General features: G+C 42.9%; 1 protein-coding gene across 3 annotated transcripts in view; it reads right to left on the bottom strand.

Moving 5' to 3' along the window:
* L3MBTL4 (L3MBTL histone methyl-lysine binding protein 4) overlaps positions 1-20581 on the bottom strand; it is a 460291-nt gene that overhangs the window by 32696 nt on the left and 407014 nt on the right. For all 3 annotated transcript variants that reach the window (XM_081078814.1, XM_081078815.1, XM_081078813.1), the window contains one exon: positions 5607-5776. In XM_081078814.1, coding sequence (XP_080934940.1) covers positions 5607-5776 — 170 coding nt within the window. The remainder of the gene's footprint in view (positions 1-5606; positions 5777-20581) is intronic.

Here is a 20581-nt window from a genome sequence, read left to right on the forward strand (position 1 = left end):
TCTTGTTTAAGACTCTCTGTGCTTCCTGGGCTTGTATATCTATTTCCTTCACCAGGTTAGGAAAGTTTTCCATCATTATTTCTTCAAATAGGTTTTCAATTCCTTGCGCTCTCTACTCTCCTTCTGATACCTCTGTGATGTGAAAGTTGGTATGCTTGATGCCATCCCAGAAGCCTCTTAAACTACCTAACATTTTTACATTTCTTTTTGGTCTTCTGTTTGGGTGTTTTCTGCTACCTTATCTTCAAATCACTGATTCGATCCTCTGTTTCATCTAATCTGCTGTTAATTCCCTCTAATTTATTCTTTATTTCAGTTGTTCATAAATTTTTGACTTGTTCTCTTTAATATTTTCTATCTCCATTTGTATGTTTCATATCTCTTGGTTGAAGTTCTCCCTGAGATCACTGAGCATCCTTATAACCAGTGTTCTGAACTCTGCATCTGGTAGATTGCTTGTCTCCATTTTGTTTAGTTATTTTTCTGGAGCTTTATTCTGTTCTTTAATTTAGGATATATTTCTTTGTCTCCACATTTTGGTTGCCTCCCTTTATTATTTTCTGTATATTAGGTAATGCTGCTATGCCTCCTGGCCTTAATAGAGTGGCCTGATGTAGTAGGTGTTCTGTGGGGTCCAGTCTCCCTGTTGATTAAAGCTGGGTGCTCCAGGTGTGTCCCTTCTGTGGGTTATGTGTGTCCTCCTGTTGTAGTTGAGCCTTGGTTTACACATCAGTGGAAGGGACTGACCCTGAGGCTGATTGGTTGTAAGGACTGGCCATGATTATAGTGACGGAGCTGTGGCGCGGGTCCTTAACATATGGAGCAGGATTTACTTTAGCAGGGCTCTGGTGCTTGCCCAGTTTTCCCTTTGTGGGTATTGTCCGTGGAGGTGACCGGGTAATGTTCCAGCTCAGTCTGAAGCTGGCCACTGGGTGTGCCAGCCCTAGGGTCTCCTGGGAGGGGAACCATTGCTGGACAAGTTCAGCCTCAGCCTGTACCCTGCCCAGGGTCAGCTGGTATGAGTCACAAAGTAATCTGCAGATGGCTGCCACCTGCCATGGGCTTGGAGGTACCTTAAGAGGCCAAGTTGCCATCCAAAGCTAGTTTTTGCTAGTGCCAGGCTTAGGGCTACTCAACAAGAGGTATGGGCCATGCTGAAGCCAGATGCTGACTTTTGGGGTTCTGTGAACCTTTAGCAATTTTAGGAATGCCCACAGCTTGAGCCAAGTCAGGCTGTTTGTATGGAAAAACCACTGGAAGTGGGCCTGCAGGTTGGGTTGGGCAGGGTCTCAGGGAATCACCAGGGTGGGGTGAATGAAGGTGTTCACCAAGTTGATGAAAACTCAGATATGGTGGCCACCTAAATCTGTAGGCCAGGAGGGAGGAGAGCTCAAGAAAGAAACAGTGGCTTCTACCAGCTCCTTCATCTGGGAGAAGGCTGCCCCTCCAGCTTTTGTCCTGAAGCCAGATAATTCAGTTTCTTCCTATATAACCCTGGCACATTTCAAACTGCTGCCCCAGTGCTGGAGCTCAGAGCAAGTGAGTCCATCAGTAAGTCCATGTCTAGGCTCTTTAATAGGAGTGCCTTGGAATCTAGCTGTCTTCACATCACTCAGCCACCATATCTGCTGGTTTTCACTGCCAGAAGTTGTGGGGATTTTTTAGCACTGGAACCCTGGGTTGGGGAGCCTGGTGTGGAGCTGGACCCTTTGCTCCTCCGGGGGTGGGACCTTGGCAGCCAAGATATCCCTCCCGATTTTTAATGGTCATATACAGGTGTGGGACTAGCCCATTTCACATCTCTGCCCATCCTAACAGTCTCAAGTTGGTATCTTATGTATGAGGTTTGGCAATTAAGTTTGTGAACTCATCCTAGAAAAAGTGCTATATACCTTATTGTTGAATATCACTATGGTCACCTTCGAAGTACTCCTCTTGGCAAGCTATGCACTCATGCCAGCACCTAGTCCACCCTTCAAAGCAATTTTGGAACTCTTTTACTGGAATGGCCATCAGAGTTGTCGTCATATTAACCTTGGTGTCCTGAATATCATCCAAATGTCTTCCTTTCAAGATTTCCTTTATCTTTGGGTAAAGAAAGAAGTCATTGGGGGCCAGATCAGGTGAGTAGGGAGGGTGTTCCAACACAGTTATTTGTTTACTGGCTAAAAAGTCCCTCACAGACAGTGCCCTGTGAGCTGGTGCATTGTCGTGATGAAAGAGCCATGAATTGTTGGCGAAAAGTTCAGGTTGTTTTCATCTAACTTTTTCATGCAGCCTTTTCAGCACTTCCAAATAGTAAACTTGGTTAACTATTTGGTCAGTTGGTACAAACTCATAATGAATAATCCCTCTGATATCAAGAAAAGGTTAGCAACATTGTTGCAACAAGTTCATGAACTTAATTGTCAGACTGTGTATGTCTTTAGTTGAAGGTTTTCGGTTCGGTTAGACTTCAGGTGATTCTCAATGATGGATGTTCTGTAGTTTAGTTGTAATGTTGATGTGTGTGTGAGAGGTGGTAGCATAGCATTTACCTACTCTGCTATCTTGACTGGAAATCTCCTCCTGTACTTTCTAACTATGTCATGTTGACCCCTATCCTTGTAGCTCTCTGGATGATCACCTCCTTGATGAGTGCTCACCTATCTCGTAGTTCTGCCCATTGGAATACTTGTTCCATATTCAGTGGTGTAATCTGCATGGAACTCTAACTTGAAATAGCCCATAGTAAATGAATCATCTTATCCTGCCCCTAAACTGGATTCTTTTCCCAAAGTTTCATTTCTTGTGACAGCACCACTATTTTCCCATTTTTTCAGATGAACTCTAGGGCCTTATAGCTCTCACACATTATTATCCTAATTAAGTTCTAAACTGTGCAGTGCTGAGACTCTGAATGGAATCACATTTGGCTCATTTCACTTTTTCATTTCTGTATCTGATCTATTCCCCTGTGCTGTTGCTTTTGACTTTAAAATGTCTACTGAATTGGGATGGTTCTTCTCATGGCAGCACCCAGTCCAGGCCCTGGTTATTTCACACTAGGGGCTTGGCGGTTGACTTCTGATCATCTCCCTCTCCTCAACGTATTCTCACTCTTACTCTTTTTGCAGATCATTGCTATTCTCATCTTCCTGAAGCACCATCTTCACAAAGTGACTTTCTGTATAGGAATCTAAGATGGCTCAGTCTGTCCACCAGCTAACATTCAAGCGCAGTGCCTAGCCTCAGACCTGGCCCATCTTCCCCATCCCATGTCACTATCCTCTGTGCCCAGGTCCACAGTGTGTGTGATGGGCTCAGGACCTGACTGTCACTATGCAGCCTTAAGAGGTTACTTAGTTGCTGGTATCTCAATTTTCCTATTTGTAAAATGGGCAAATAAGACCACATGTCTTATTACCATTATGTTAATCTTTTTCACTATCATTAATGTTAGTAAAGCGCACATAGTATGTCTGCCATCCTTGCATATGTCATACTCACCTCCATGCAACTCCTACTGTTGCCTTCTTTTAGGAATTGGGAACTGGAATGGCTTCCTTCCTTTTCTCTGCTTAGATATATTCCACTTTGGTTTCAAAATCCACCTAATGATGGCCTTGTCATTCAACAAACATTTACTGTGTTATCTACTAAGTGCCAGGTATACTGAGAGGTTTTCAAGGCACAAGTGAGTGAAATAAGGTTTCTCCTCATCTGGTCAGGGGTCAGACAAGTGAGTGAAGGTGCAGTGACAAAAGACTCTCAGATGAAATAGGAGCACAGAGAGGATTTCTGACCCAGCCTACAGGCTCCTACGGGAGGTGAGCACTGAACTGGAGGCTGGTGATGGCAGCAGGCAGAGGAAGAGAGGGGATTTGAAGCAGTGGTAGCAACTGTGCAAGTATGAGAACAACACGCAGGGACTTGGGATGGGCACGATTCTGTAGGCCAGAGTGCAAGGACCAGGTGGGGGTGTGGAAGGTAAGACCAGAAAGCTAGGCGAGGACAGTCCATGCAGGTCTCAGTGGCATGCTGAAGCTGTTGTGAGAGAGCTAGGGATTGTTTTAAGTTGGGCAGAGACACACCCAGAATTCTCCCTTCTTTACCACGCTCCCTCACTCCCAGGACGCGCTTGCTCTGTACACACATATAGGGCTGGGGCTGGATCCAGGTGGCTGCCCTCCCCAGGACCTCTTTCTGAGCAGGACAGTGACGATTCGAGGGACTGGGAGCCCAGCAACAAGTGAGGGAAGAAGAGCCACTTGCAGTCTTAAAAAAAGGTAGGACTTCAGATGAATGACTTGAAAGTCACGAACGAATGACTTGCTATTGGGTTCTCAGTTGAACTCCCCATTACATGCAATGTTGTGTCAGTGGCAAAACCGTACATTATTTGATTATAGACACAACAGCTTTTAATTCTGTCGGCCCTGTCATGAAGCTGATGCGTGCTCTGTAAACTGGTAAAAATTCATAACCGGGGGCAGAGGGGCAGACTCTGTATACTCTGCAAGGAGCGGGATCCATGTAGTCATTCCCCCAAACAGCCAGCCAGCTCCTGGCCCATTCAGTCAACTCTCCCTTACCAGGAGTGGAAGAAGAGGTGTGCATGGAGGGCATACTGAGGAAAAGATGTTGGCCTCTCTGTTCCATGTGGACCAATACTTGGCAGGGGGAAGCCACCAGGCAGATTCTGTGAGCTACTTGGGAGGAGAAGGGATCAGGGTTCTCTCCAAACCTGCAGACCTCTGGGTGACCTCCCGACCTGCTCCTTGTTCCCTGCTGGAAAGGAAGGCCTAACCCAAGATTAAGTTAAATCGAATGCAGGAAGTGCTTAATGAACATTTTGTAACTAGTTTAACTCCTTGGAGTGACCCAGGGATTTCCTTCAATTAAAAAAAAAACAAGTAAGACCTCACTAGGGAAAACAATACCTTTGTCAAAGGAATGTTAGTCAGAGAAATCTTCTTTAAAAGAAAATTGTTTTAAATATGAAACTTTTTTACAGCATTACAGTAAGCGATGGGACTTACCTGATCCTTAATAAAAACCAATATCATCAGCATGTTTATATTAAAATCAGATCTATTTTCCCTCTGTACAGCATCTTGTACTATGTTGAGATATAATTTACTTTAAAAATAAATACAAGGTTGACCAGATCATCTGTGACTTTGTATGGACACAAGGGCAGGACAGAGTCACTGAGCAGTGAGAATACACGATGGGAGCCCACTGGGCTAAGAGAGTCCTGGGCACAGAATGCCCTGGGGTGGGCACTCTCCCAGAGAAGGTGCTGCTGAGGACAGGAGCTGCCAGGACTCAAGGCTGAGATGCTGACACATTTGCTTCCTCAAATTCAGTCTGTGGTGCTGGACTGGCGGCTTGGCCCCTCTGCCTAAATGAGCCCAAGGCCGATGGCCACGGAGCACAGAGGTGGTAGGTGCGGGGATAAGGTTAGAGAGCAGAGGGCAAAACCAATTGGAATTTCTTAATTTCCAGAAAATCGTGCCTGCCTTCTCCCTCCCTCTTTAATGTGATACAGAGGATTCAGTGCCTAAGCAATTCTCAGCAGCTGGGCATGTTCCATCCCCGGGCCCCAGAGCAGCTCTGCTCACCTCATCCACCGTCCATCGGGCCACCTTGCCTGCCTGGATGTCAGCCACACCTGGAAGCAGCTTGCAGTGTTGCTCCCTGCCGAGGGGAAGGTCCTGGAAAGGGTGGGTCGACAAGGATGACATGAAGACCGACTGGTGCAGCGCCTGCTGTGTCTGCTCAGCAGAGTATTCTGAAAGACAGGCAGGGGAGGGAAGCACCAACAGTGCGAATTAGTGAGCATCATACAGCTCAGCCTCTCATTGCAGAGGTCTAGAGTCAGGTTGGACAAAATGCAGACTGCAGGACAGTGGAAACCCTGGTCCTCTGGTCACACAACGTCATTGCCAGGAGTCCCTGAGCACAGCCAATACCACTGTTCTGTTTCAAAACAATGGTCATGAAAAACAACTGTTATATAAGTCCTGTAAACTGTCGCTGTTTGTTAAGGAAGCTTGAGTAATCTTTATGACACACGGTTTGATGCCAACAAAGAGCTAGCTTATCACTGCCATTGGCTTCTCTGTCTCTAAATCAGGAGTCAGAGGAGCACAGAGCCTCACTGAACGGGGCTATTAAGCGCATGGGCACATGAGCCACCTGGAATGACATGAGTTCTTCCTGGAGGCCACTTCATAGGTCTCCTGGGGGGCACTGAACATGGAATGCTACCGCAGCAGGGTCCCCGTGAGAACCTGGGTGACAGCTGCTGCTGCAGCTCCCAGCAAGCCCTGATGACCTGACTGAGACTCGCGGAAAGCAGCGGCAGTTGAGGTGCAACTGCCCTGGCACAGGCACTCTTAAATGGGTGCTCTCTTTTTGGAGCCAAAGCTCTGAATGTGCTGCGGTTCTGTGGCATGAAGAGCAATGGCTGCCGCTTGCCTAAGACTGGCTGCTGTCACCAAGGGGGAAGACTTCACTTTGGCCGCATCATTCTCCCCCGCCTTTGTGCAGTTTTCCACCTTCAAGAGTGACCTTACTCTTGTGTTATATCCAACATTTAGGTGGGGCCATAGATCTCTCAATTCCCTGCTGATTTTGCTTTGAATGTACAAATGGCTAAGGAACAAAAACATAGCCATTTCAGAGGACACTCATGCCTTTATGACATCTTTTAAGATACTTTCAACACACATTAGCAAAATAGGGTGTTGTTGATATTTTAAGACTTGGAAGAGCAAGGCCACAAAAGGAAATGTTTTAAGCCCTCTAAAAGCCTACCTTTCCTAATGCAAATGGCAGGTTAAGTAAGCAGTAGTCACATAATTTAAAGTCTATTATGATAATTTGTTTCACTAAGAGTCTGAAAAGCTATTATGCTAATATTTCCACCTCAAATTAATTACAGTTTCTAGTAGGTGAGGCTACCCGGCACTTTGCATGGTCACCTTGTCACATACCTCATAGCGATCAGAGAGGTTCTAAGCTGTGAAGGAGCCCATCCATCACCACCCTGGCTGCTCGGCACAGACATCCTGAATATTTACTGATGCTTGCTGTCTACACAGATAAAGAGACAGCAGAACTGTGGCCTTCTCACAAGTTCTTGTGCTCCAGTTGCAAGCAGCAGCAAATTTGTCTCTAAAAGCTGATTGTCCAGCACTGACCTTTTTAGTATGTAAATAGGTTATCGCCCTCGTGTAGATTAGCCCCCAGTGTAAAGCTACAGGTTCTGAAGGAAAACTTCACATCTTCTTCGGAAAGCCAGTATGTTTACAAATGTGAATGTTCTTTAATGAAGTTATCAGGATGGACAAGGAGAATGCACAACACGAACCCTGGAAACCCAGGGTGGGAGCGTCACAGAGCAAGTCTGCAGTCACAGCCACACATAATCCCTGAGGGATTTCCTGGGAAACCAAGAGTTAAAGCTATGTATTCTTAGGATTAAGATTTGAGCCAAAGCCAGGCTTTATTCTGGAAAAGCATCACTGGATCAATCAATCAGTTGTTTTGCTGAAATGTCTTAAAAAGAAAAAAAAAGCACATATAGATCTCTAATCCATGCCCTGGGTAAATCAGTTATGTATCGTTTCCAAACATGTGTAAGACTCTGAAAGGACACAATTAATGAATACCGTGTTTTGGAGGTGCAGAGATGTTGAGTGATGGTCATCAGATCCCTGTGATTCACAAATAAAAGCTGAAGATATGTAAGAAGACCATTGTGCTCCCAAGCAAGAAAATTTTCCACACTGTAATTTTGGAAGCAAATTGCCTTGGCTGCTGAGGCATCCACTTGGAAAAAACCTAAGGTGTAGTTGCCAGCAGTGAACAGCATTGAGGTTCCTGAGTCCACTGCTTTTTATGGTTCTGGGCTCTGAAGACCGGAACTTCGTCCATGTAGCAAGATGACCTTTCGGTGATAACTAAAGTTGGGAGCTCTAGCTTTATGCTGCACACTTGAACTCAGGCTGGCTCTATACTATCGACGGCTTTGGAATTCTGTTAACTGTGTCCTTATTAAATCAAACTATCTGTTTGAATGGAGGTGAAATCTAGAGGTCTTAGAGACTGAAGAGACCTTAGTGGCCCTTTATGCCATGGGCAGTGGGGAAAGGTCTGCAATCACTTGCCAGGCCGCAGATCCCTACCTGGTGTTGAGTTCTCAGGGGTTAAGTGCTTGTGTCTGTTTATCTGCAAGTTTAGGTTTTGGGGAATTCTTGCCAGCCCAGTTACATGCTGCACATGGCCTGAATGTTCTTTTCCTGTTCACAAAGACTTGATTTACGTTAGAGAGAGAATCCCTGATTAGGACTTTTGGGTAACCAGTCTGCCATCTCTAAGACACAACTGGAATTGACAATATCCACTAGCAGAACTGGTGGGAGGGAGAAGGAGAATGTGCATAAGGACTTACTGTGTGGTCTCGGCTTATCGTAACCACTAACTAAATAGTAGGTGCCCCTCTACACTCAACTGTAAGCTCCTAGAAGTCAGGATTGATGTTCAATGAAGGGAAGTTGCATGATTAGAAATTAACAGAGTGTGAGACTAATTTTCCAATAGTAACAAAAGAGAGGGAATGCATTTTGTAGAGTGTTTCATGGTGGTGGCTGTTCATTTCTGTATCATTTACCAGGTCTAATTTCTTCCAAAGCTGAGGGTTTTGGGGTGGAATCTTCAGCTCTAGCTGAACGAATGCAAGGACAGGCTTGCCTCAGAGGATGTGACACCAGCGAAAGGGGGAGGGAGGTCCACACCCACTTGCCTGGTTGTGAATCCTGGTCCCCACATAGTTGCTGAGTGACCTTGGGTGAGATACTTAACGTCTATGTATCAAGGTTTTTCATCTTGAAATAGGATAAGAATAGTACTATATGTCAGTGAGTTGTTGGGATTAGAACAGCTTCTGGTGTTCAATCCATGTTAGATATTATATTACTGCTACAAGATGTAAAGATATTTTAAGTTGTAACAATAGTGAAGATGGGGAAATAAAGAATTTCCAAAACCGGTGTGACTAGATTGGCTTAAAACCAATGAAAGTTGAAATTTAAACTGAAACTCAGGATCGTCAGGGCCACATTCAGATTTCACACCCAAGTGTTTCTGGACTTACCGTGCAGTGCTCATTATTTGCAGAAGTCCCAGTGGAAGGAAATGAGTGAGAATCCACAGGGTGCTGCCAGTGAAGGGTGGGGCATCTGTTTCCCATGGAAAAGTGTGCCGACATGCAGCACGCTCCGAACACTGTTAAAACGCACTCAGCCTGCCAGCTTTGCATTTTGGTGGCTCTTGACAGACTTTTAAAATGTGGGGTGGTTTGCATTATTTTAAATTCTGTGCATAAAATTAGACTTTTGAAAATACCCACTTAAAATTTCTGCATACATTTCAATCAACTATGAACACACTGATTTTAACTTTTAACCAAGCCAGCAAAGCTTGTGTCATATTAGATCTCACTAAATAGTCATTAATAAATGAAAGGGCATAAGTCTGTGAAGAAGGGATATACTGTCCTCAGAAAACATTCTCATCAAATCAAAAGGATAAGATAATTCTATCTTGGGGCACTTGGAATAAACAGAGGCTTCTAGATTAGAAAAGGATGTCTGTCATGAGCAGAGGGCAGAAAGCGTCTTCCTACCTGCGTAACTTCTGTACTTCACCCACTAGGCCCAGCATGCCAGCCCCGGGTCTGCCCAACACAGTGGAGGGGTACGGGATGGCCCTCAGCTACGCCATCTCTCTGTGATTCCTACTCAGCTCTTCTAAAAGTCAGCAAGGAAATTAGCCTGCAAAAGCAGCCCTCCTCCTGGAGCTTTGTAATATTTTAATTAATCAAAATGCCTTTTGCACCAGAAAATGAAATGCACGTATAATCCTGGCTTTGCCTCTAACAGTAATGTGTGAGCGACAATGCATGAAGCTATCCCCAGACTTACGGTGTCTTTACCCTTCCGGAAAGCAGAGTAATACACCTAGTACTTGTCACCTTGGTGGTTTGCCATTTGTAGGATAGTTTGGTTTGAAGAATTCTTTTGCTACAATTTTTTTCTCATTGGGTATTTCTTCTGAGTTTTATGCCTTTAAAAAATATAATGAAGTGTTTCATGATTTCAGTCAAAAGTGCTTGGAGATTTGAAGAACTCTCAAGTGTCTGAGGCCAGCATCGTTAGCTCTGTGTCTAGTTCCAGAATCCAAGGAGTCCCTGGCCTGGAGTGCCAGGAGACTTGGCCACAGGTCTGAGTCCATTCAGCAGCACTCAAGAGGAGCAAATGTAGAGTTCCAACTCCAAAAGCATTAAGTCATTACCTTTCTTGTAGAGGCAATAACTTCCTGGAAGCCAGCTGACTCCCTGATGAGATGTCAGTCTCAATGGTAAGTGCTATCCGCTTCTGCTCTTGAACGTGGGAAGCCCCAGCCAGGTGAAGAGTATCTTCTCCAAGTCTATGGGGACAGCCAGACGGGGCCAGTTGTGGATGGTGTGTGACTCAAGGGCAGCCTTTTGGGTGAAATGACCAAATAGACCCAGGATATCGTGTATAGCCTATTTTAAAGTCTGTTTTGTCTCGTATAAATATTGCTTCCTTAGATTTTTTTTTGTTTGTTTCCATTTTCATGAAATATCTTTTCCCCATTCCTTTACTTTCAGTCTGTGTGTGTCTCTTGATCTGAAGTGAGTCTTTTGTAAGCAGCATATGTAAGGGTCTTATTTTCTTATCCATTCAGTCACCCAATGTCTTTTGACGAGAGCATTTAATCCATTTCCATTTGAAATAATTGTTGATAGATATGTAGTTATTATTTATAGTCTTAATCTTTTTTTATTTTCTTTGACTTTTTAAAGAACTCCCTCTAAGATTCCTTGTAATACTGGTTTGGTGGTGATAAACTCCTTTAGCTTTTTTTTTTGGTCTGGGAAGCTCTTTATCCTTTGATTCTACATGACAACTTAGTTGGGTAGAGTAATCTTGGTTGTAGATCCTTGCTTTTCATCACTTTAAATATTTTGTGCCAATCCCTTCTGGCTTGCAAAGTTTCTGTTGAGAAATCAGCAAATGATCTTGTGGGAGCTCACTTGTAGGTAACTAACTGTTCTCTTGTAAGCTTTCAAAATTCTTTCTTTGTCTTTAATCTTTGGCATTTTAATTATAATGTGTCTTGGTGTGGGCCTCTTTGGGTTCATCTTGTTTGGGACTCTCTGAGCTTGCTGGGCTTCTATGTCTATTTCCTTCACCAGGTTAGGAAAGTGTTCCATCATTATTTCTTTAAATAGGTTTGCAATTCCTTGCTCTCTCTGTTCTCCTTCTGATACCCCGGTGAGATGAATGTTGGTAGGTCTGATGTTGTCCCAGAGGCCCCTTAAAATATCCTCACTTTTTTGGATTCTTTTTACTTTTTGCTGCTTTGTTTGGTGTTTTCTGCTACCTTATCTTCTAAATCACTGATTCGATCTTCTGCTTCATCTAAGCTACTGAGTCTCCTAATGCATTCTTCATTTCATTTGTTATATTCTTCATTTCTGACTGGTTCTTTTTTTTATCTTTTCTTTCTCCATTTTTATGTTTCCTATCTCTTTATTGAAGTTTTCCCTGAGATCACTGAGCATCCTTATAACCAGTGTTTTGAACTCTGTTATCTGGTAGATTGCTTGTCTCTGTTTGTTTCGTTCTTTTTCTGGAGTTTTGTTCTGTTCTTTAATTTGGGACATACTTCTTTGTCTCCACATTTTGGACGTATTAGGTAGGGCTGCTATGCCTCCCGGCCTTAGTAGAGTGGCCTTATGTAGTAAGTGTGCTGTGGGGCCCAGTGGCATAATCTTCCTAGTCACCAGAGCAGGGTGCTCCAGGTGTGTCCCTTGTGTGGGTTTTGTGTGCCGTCTTGTTGTAGCTGAGCCTTGGTTGCTGTTTGCATGCTAATGGGAGGGACTGACACTTGGGCTGATTGGTCCTAGGGACTGGTCTTATCTATAGTGCAGGAGCTTTGTGCAGAGGCTGACCCTAGAGCAGGATTTGCTTTGTCAGGGCTCTGGCACCTGTCCAGTATGCCCTTTGAGAATGTGGTCCTTAGAGTTGGCTCAGCTTGGTATGAAGCTGGTCACCAGATGTACCAGCCTTGGGACCTCCTGCCATTTTCCAAGCAGTTCCCTTTAATTGTCATGGAAAAGTCCGACCTCTTTTGAGGTCCCACCTTTTGGGCTTTACACTTGAATACCTCTTCTCAGGTATTGGCCTTCCCTCCTCAGACATGCTCTCTCATTCAGTGAAAAGTGAATGACCCAGCTCACGGTCCCTGTCTACTTTAGGCCTGCCTTCCCTCTGGGGAATGTACCTTGGGTACCTTTCCCTTTGGTACTCCTCCAGTCACATCTTTGAGGACCAGGAAGTACTGCCCCTCACAGGCAGCACCTGGCACCTCAGACTGCTGCTGGTCTTTCTTCCTGCCAGAGGAGCCTTTCCTGATAGTTCATAGTCAGCGGGCACCCAACGTTTATCCAATTCCCCTGCTAGACCATGGTGTCTTCCATTTCTCCCCCTGCACTTCTCTGTCTTTCTTTCCTTGCCCCACCTCAGGAACTTGAGCTAACTTGCTCTCTCCTTCAGGGGATGCCCCCATCTCTGGTCCTCAGTGTTCTTCTCCACCTACCCCATGCTTGCTGGCCTGCAGGACTCAGCCTTCCTGGTTTCCCTGGTCTTCCTACCTCCATATAGGCACTTTCGAAGGGTTTGACTGCCAAACACAACAGGATACTGAAGGAATAAGTCATGTGGTAACCAGGGGAAGTGGCAAATAATAAACACGTCCTAGAGTGGGACTCAGTTTCCTGCTCTGTGAAGGGTCTGAGCCCCAGCTTTTGTTCCTAAGGGCAGGGTTTTAGTGAAATACCTTTTGAAGAGGTCTCCAATCCCAAGTGTCTATACAAGAGGTACCCAGACCAGGATACTCAGGGCTCCCTGGCACAGAGGCCCTCAGGCCTCATCACTGTCCCCAGCCCTCCCCCGCCTGTCAGGGGCAGAGTCATGCCTCCTCACGGGGCTCCTGTAGGACTCCGTCACTTGCTACCCTATATTGAAATGGTCTGTTTACTTAGAAGTCTCTATTAGTGGAGTGTAAATTCAAGGGCAGTCATTTCCAATTCATCCTCACATCCCCATAGGGCAGCACAGGACTGACACATGGTACAGCATACTACACGTGCCTAATACCTGATGTGACTCTTGGGCCATCTACTGCAGAGAAAAATAATGCAGTGGCAAATGCTAACTTAGTCTATGCCAGTGAAAACAATGAATTTCCATCCTGTGGGCTCTTGTTTGCCAAATATACTCAGTACTGAAATGGCCAGGAATTGTTTGTGATATGAAATCTAACTCCTTGTTTTGATACTCCAGAGGCAGATATTCCCTGGTTTCATTTCAATAAAAATGCAGACAAATCCATATTAACTTTTGATATATTAGTCATCCAGTGAAAGACTTAATGTGCAGAATATTTTCTGATGGCTAAAGGGTAACCTTTTAGTTTAATATCTGCTTCACACAGCTTGAGAGACATCATTAATTAACTTCTTTAGATTGAATACTAAAACCAATCACTCAGCATGTATTTTTTATCCTTTGCAAGACTGTTTTCCTTTACTTGTAAAAGTGAGACCATAATTGAACGAATACTAATAGTCAACTTGACCAAGAGCCGGAGTCACTCTTCTCAAAATGGGTACTCCTTTCCTGGTTACTTCTTATTCTGACTCTTCACAGGCAGTTATAAGAAGAACAAGCGGTGTTTGGATTGGCATTCACAAATTGAAAGGCCCTACCATCTTTATACACATAAGAATACGACACAAATGAAAACACTACTGTGTACGAAGAAACAAGTGGTTTAATTGTATGTTGATTCTAACAGTAGGTGGTGGTACTGGAAGGAGCAATACATCCTTGAGGCAAATGGATTTGGAAGCAAAATGCTTTGAGTTGAAGGCAGTGTGTGGGCACCTAGTGTAACTAGTGCAGAAGCCCAGGCAGGTCTGTGTGCCAGGCTTTTAACTCGTTCAGCCATTTCTGAGCTCTGAATGCACGGGTTGGAAGGGGCAAGTGAACTAATAGAAGTTTTAACCCTTAAAATCTTACACAGCCTACCTCTGGGGACAGACACCATATGCTGTTTATCTTTGCATGTCCTGTCCTCACCTAGCATGCTAGCATAGTACCAGGTACGTAGGAAATGCTCATTAGCTTTTTGTTCACAATTAACAGGGCATAAGGATGTATCCTCCCTGACTGATGGAAGGTCTGAAGCTCCCAACTATGCACATGCCATGAGTTAACACTTCACTGGACTTTACTTTCTTTTTCTCTCTACTGCCCTCTTCCCAACCAGTGGACACATTGTTTGAGTAAGGAGTCCATGGGTGCTCAACTTGATCAGAGAAACCCCCAAGACTCCCTGGTTTCCAAGGCTCACAGTGAAGCACACCCAGCCCAGGGCACAGCACTGTACCTACCAGCCAGGAGCACTCAATCACAATGACAAAACAGCACCAAAAGGAATGGACCCAATGGCTGCCAGTACCACTGGGGGCTTCAGAGAATCTGCCAGCACCAGTCTGGACTTGAGGCTGGCTGGGAGCCAACGGGACAAACATTTGCTGGGTGTCTCATTGTTTATTTTATTTATTCCATATGATTTCAGGAGGGCCAGTACTATCAGTCATCATTTACAGATAATGCAGTGGTCTCAGAGACATTAAGTGACTTGGCAAAAGTTATTCAGCAGGCCAGGGCAGGGTTGGAGGCAGGCCCCAAAGGCCAACACACTGGGGTATTCCTTTCCTCCAATCCTTCAGGAGTGGGTTCTTTTCATCACTGCTTCTATATTTCTGTCTAAAGGTTCGGAGGCAGAGTAAAACATGGTGGTATAGATGTATGTGGCTGAATCATTCCAGAAAAGACAGAGTTGCCTTATTTTTAAATAAGGAAAGCCTCTACATTGCAATACTAAGACTGATCTATCTCTAGATAGGTCTTTGGAAGTATTGTGAAATGTATCTCAAAATATACATGCTTCCAGGGATTCTACCTGGGTCCCATGTAGATCTGCGTAAAGAAGCACGTCAAGCTCTGGAAAGGAGAGATATCCTGTTCTTAGCCTGGCAGGAGGTAAAAGCAGCAGTCCCAGAGGGCGCTAGAAAGGGGCCTGGGAACACAGTGCTGCTGTTCATCCCTTCTCGTCTCTGGCGTGGAAAGCTGCCCGCTTCCTTGGCAAGGAGCTCAGAACAGTTCCTCTCATGGGGGTGCTGACATGCTCACAGAATCTGAGAAATCAACTCATCCCGTGAGGCACTCTGAGGTCCAAGTGACTGATCTATGTGTGGGAGCCAGCCTATTTACATGGGTTTCTGTGCTCCATCTAGCCTACAGAAGAGATGCTTCCATTTGAAAGTGTTCTTGGGGGAACTCTTCCAGCACAGGACAGCCCTGAAGGCCACTGAGTTGGGAAGGTGCCTTTCCTCCCACTCTGGGAGAGGCAGGACTTAGAGAAGCTAAGCTGCCCCTCATGAATTAAAACTGAGGAACCTAAAGATTCCACAAAAAAATATTATTAACAGAACCGATAAATGAATTTAGTAAAGTAGCAGGATACAAAATTAATATTCAGAAATCAGTTGCATATTTATACACTAGTAATGAACTATCAAAAAGAGAAATTAAAACAATCCCATTTGCAATTGCATAAAAAATACCTAGAAATAAATTTAACCAAGGAGGTAAGAAAATACAAATAAATAGAAACATATCCTGTGCTCATGGATAGGAAGAAATAACATGGTCAAAATATCTATACTACCCAAAGCAATCTATAGATTCAATGTAATCCTTATCAAAACACCAATGACATTTTTCACAGACCAAGAACAAATAATTCTAAAATTTATATGGAACTATAAAAGACCCCAAATAGCCATAGCAATCTTGAGAAAGAACAAAGTTGGAGGTATCATGTTACCTGATATCAAACTTTACTACAAGGCTAGAGTAATCAAAACAGCATGGTACTGGCATACAAACAGACACATAGATCAATGGAACAGAATAGAGACCCAAAAATAAATCCATGTTTATATGGTCAAGTAATCTGTGACAAAGGAGGCAAGAATATACAGTGGAGGAAAGACAGTCTATTCAATAAATGGTGTTGGGAAAACTGCACAGAAACATGCAAAAACAATGAAACTAGACCACCTTCTCACACCATATTCAAGAATAAACTCAACATTGATTAAAGGCTTAAATGATAGACTTGAAACCATAAAACTCCTAGAAGAAAACATAGGCAGCAAACTCTCTAACATTGCTCTTAGTAATATTTTTTTTCTGATATATTTCCTTGGGCTAGAGAAACAAAAGACAAAATAAACAAATGGGACTACATCAAACTAAAAAGTTTTTGCACAGCAAAGGAAACCATCAACAAAATAAAAGGACAACTTACCAAATGTCAGAAGATATTCACCAATGATACAACTGATAATGGGTTAATATCCAAAATTTATAAAGAATGATACAACTTAACACCAAAACACCCCAAACAATCCAATTAAAGAGTGGGTGTAGGACCTGAATAGACATTTCTCCAAAGAGAACATACAGATGGCCAACAGACATAAGAAAAGATGATGAATGTCACTAACCACCAGAGGAATGCAAATTAAGAGCACAATGAGGTATCACCTCACACTTGTCAGAATGGCCATCATCAATAAATCATCAAGTGTTGGGGAGGATGTGGAGAAAAGGGAACCTTTGTGCACTGGTGGTGGGATTGTAATTGGTGCAGCCACTATGGAAAACAGTGGAGGTTCCTCAAAAAAATAAATATAGAACTAGCTTATGACCCAGCAATTCCATGTCTGAGTATTTCTCTGAAGAAATCCAAAACACTAATTTGAAAAGATATATGCAACCCTGTGTTCACTGCAGCATTATTAACAACAGCCAAGATATGGAAGCTACCTAAGTACCCATCAATAGATAATTGGATAAAGAAGAGGTGGGACATATATACAATGGAATATTACTTGGCCACAAAAAAGAATACAATCTTATCGTTTGTGACAACATGGATGGACCTAGAGGGTATTATGCTAAGTGAAATAAGTCAGACTGAGAAAGACAAATACCATTTGATTTCACTTATGTGTGGAGTCTAAAAAACAAAATTAACAAACCAACAAAACAGAAACAGACTTATAGATACAGAGAACCAACTGATGGTTGCCGGATGGGAGGAGAGTTGGGGGGCTGTGTGAAAAAGATGAAGAGATTAAGTAACAATTGCCAGTTACAAAATAGTCATAGGGATGTACAGTATAGCATAAAGAATATAGTTAATAACGTTGCAAAAACTACGCATGTTGCCAAGTGGGCATTAGACTTATGGAGGGATAACTTCATAAGGTATATAAATGTCTAACTGCTATGCTGCACACCTGAAACTAATATAATTTTGAATTTCAGCTATAATTGGAAAATATATAAAAAAACAAAAAACTGAGCACCTCTCCTTAGATGTTATCACATCATTTACTTGTGATTTAAAAAAAAACAAAACACTAAATTATACCAACATTTAAGAAAATTGACTTGTTCTGGAGCTAGATAAAACATGCAATGACGCCACAATTTTTGTTACTGTGTTTCCCCGAAAATAAGACCTAGCCAGACAATCAGCTCTAATGCATCTTTCGGAGCAAAAATTAATATAAGACCCAGTATTTATTATGTTATATTATATTATATTGTATTATATGATTGATATGATATTCTTATATAAGACGCGGTCTTATATTATAGTAAAATAAGACCTGGTATTACATTACATTACATTACATTACATTACATTACATTATATTACATTACATTATATTATATTATACCTAGTTTTATAGTAAAATAAGACCGCGTCTTATATTAATTTTTGCTCCAAAAGACGCATTAGAGCTAATTGTCTGGCTAGGTCTTATTTTTGGGCAAACACAGTACGTAATTCAAGTCTTGTCAGAACTGGGTTCTAAGCCTACAAAAGCTATTCTGTTCAGTCATCTATTTTCTCTCATAAAACAAAATCACTTGACGTCAATATGCACAGGTAATATATCCGAACTTTTCTTATTTATTAGCATTCAGAAAAATAGAAAGCTTTTACTGTTCTTAGGGTATGTGTGTGTGTGTGTGTGTGTGTGTGTTTTGAAAAAAAGGGAAAAGAGGAAAAAAACTCCAAACTTAAATGGCAGGAACAAGTACCTGGCACAAATGAAAAACAAATTACTAAGCAAAGAGATAATGAAGCAATCAGATTAGCCACTACACTCTGCATTTGAACCTTCTTTTGAAAATCGGGAGTCTTAAGTGATGGAGACATCACCTCCCACCTCAGCAAAACCTGTGCAGCCCTCTTCCTATACAGGCCACTCCCTCCCCCTGCACCTTGGTCCTGCTCCTGCCACCCGGCCCTTTTCACATTTTTCTCACATGCCCCTTGATAGCCTCCCTTGAACAATCTATTTTCTTCATAGCCAGTGGGTTCTCTGCGCTGTGTAGAGCTGATTTCCCAGATCCCTGAGCTGTGGAAACTCAGAGTTTATTTCTTGATATGTAAGACAGAAGCCAAGAACATTCAATTAGTCTGCAGCAGGGTCTGTCACCTATAATTCACATTCTTTAATTACAATTCCATGGTGAAGCATGGAACCAGAGGTACCACCAACAGGACCATTCAGGAACTCGGGCTGCATAGAGTCTATCGGATATTATGGAAAATGCCCCCCGCCCTCCACACACAAACAGTCGATCATCCTGCTTTTAGAAACTACAACATGCTTTGTGCAGTTTTATAAGTTAACCAGGATAAATTAAAGCTCAGAAGAATTAAGTTTATGATCCTATCATATTTACAGTATACATTTGGTTCAGATGCTAATTTTACACATTCATGATACCTTACAAAAATGACAGTCGCATTTCCATTTTTGAAAAGTACCAGAGATTGGATCAAAGCTGTTACATTTATCACATGTTTGCGTAGAGGGGTAGGAATGTGGTGGAATAAAAGATAGTATGATTTATCCTGGAATTAATTGACTATTGTTTCCCATTTATGTGACTACATTAAAAGATGCAGAATTTGCAAATTATACTTTTCATGAGTATTTGTAAATGAAACTACTAAATAATTATTTCTAGGTAACTTCTAAGCAACCACTTCAAACCTATTATATCAGAAATTCAAGTAACAATTATGGGGCAATTGAGGAAATGGGCTGAAGGCTGCATCACCCCAGCAGAAAGATGACAATTTCCTGGGTCTTTTACTTTGGATGGTAACCTTAAAACTTGATGAGACTTTGTTATGGGAGCAACTTTCTCACATCAAGAGGAAACACATCTGTTGTAAATTGAGGCCTTCATTTCCAACATGAAGGAAACATCTTCCTTGTAATGAGAAGATAAGCCTTTCTGAAGTAAATGATACTTGTATATAAAACCCTACTTTCTACCTCTGTTGAAAAATAACTGCTTTTGGCATCAGTAATTTTCTCCAAAAGCCTACTTTCCACCTGAAGATATTGTGGAAGCTGTGTCACTAAAATGAGGTTATGTTTGAAGGATTGAATGCGTAAGGATTATTCAGGCACGAGACTGGATCACTGTGAATGAATTAGAGATGATAACACTGACACTTAAAACACAACAAAATCTTATTCTTAATTATCAACTATAAAAGGCAAGCTGCTAATACTTGTGTGTTTGTGTGGGTGGGTGGAGATTAAGAAAAAAACAATGTTAGAAAAGAAGAGAATTTTAACAAAGCCAGTGTTTTAAAAAGACTGACTCAGGGAAACTGTCTCCACATTCTCAAAATCCTGTTTGTTGTAATGGGTTGTCATGCAGGGTCTCAGCTCCCGCTCCTCTCACAAGAACGCAGGACATGGTGAGGCCAAAGAGGCACAACAACTGAGCCATAGATAGGGGAGTCATATCACTATATTCTCAATGGCGGCTGGTCAAGACACAAAAGCAAACATCTGCCAGTACCACAGTGAGGGGTCTTCCTGCACACTAGTCTCGATGGTGGCTGGGCGAGACACAGGAAGTAGGATCAACACAATCTGCAATCCACAATATGCTTGCTAACTGCACTTGCTAGCCGCAATCCACAGTCTGCTTCTCTGCCAACCAACCAACCCACCCCCTAGTATAGTCACGGCAGTTATATTAGTGGCTAATGGTTAATCAGTAACAGCTGATGGCCACCCAGCCACAGCGGATGGCCATCTGATTACAGCTGATGGCCATCTAATAACCGAGCCAGCACTTTCCACTTGAGGCCGAGAGCCTGGAAACTGCTCTCTGGGACTCTGTCCCCACATGGGTAATATTTACAAACATTCTGCAGAGCTACTAATAAACCATTTGAAAGAGAAAGCATTGAGGAGAAGATTGAATGGTGACAGAATACAATAGCAGTAATGGAAAATGTGCCTGAAATA

The sequence above is a fragment of the Rhinolophus hipposideros genome (assembly GCF_964194185.1).
Source record: "Rhinolophus hipposideros genome assembly, chromosome: 17".
Classification (NCBI taxonomy): Eukaryota; Metazoa; Chordata; class Mammalia; order Chiroptera; family Rhinolophidae; genus Rhinolophus; species Rhinolophus hipposideros.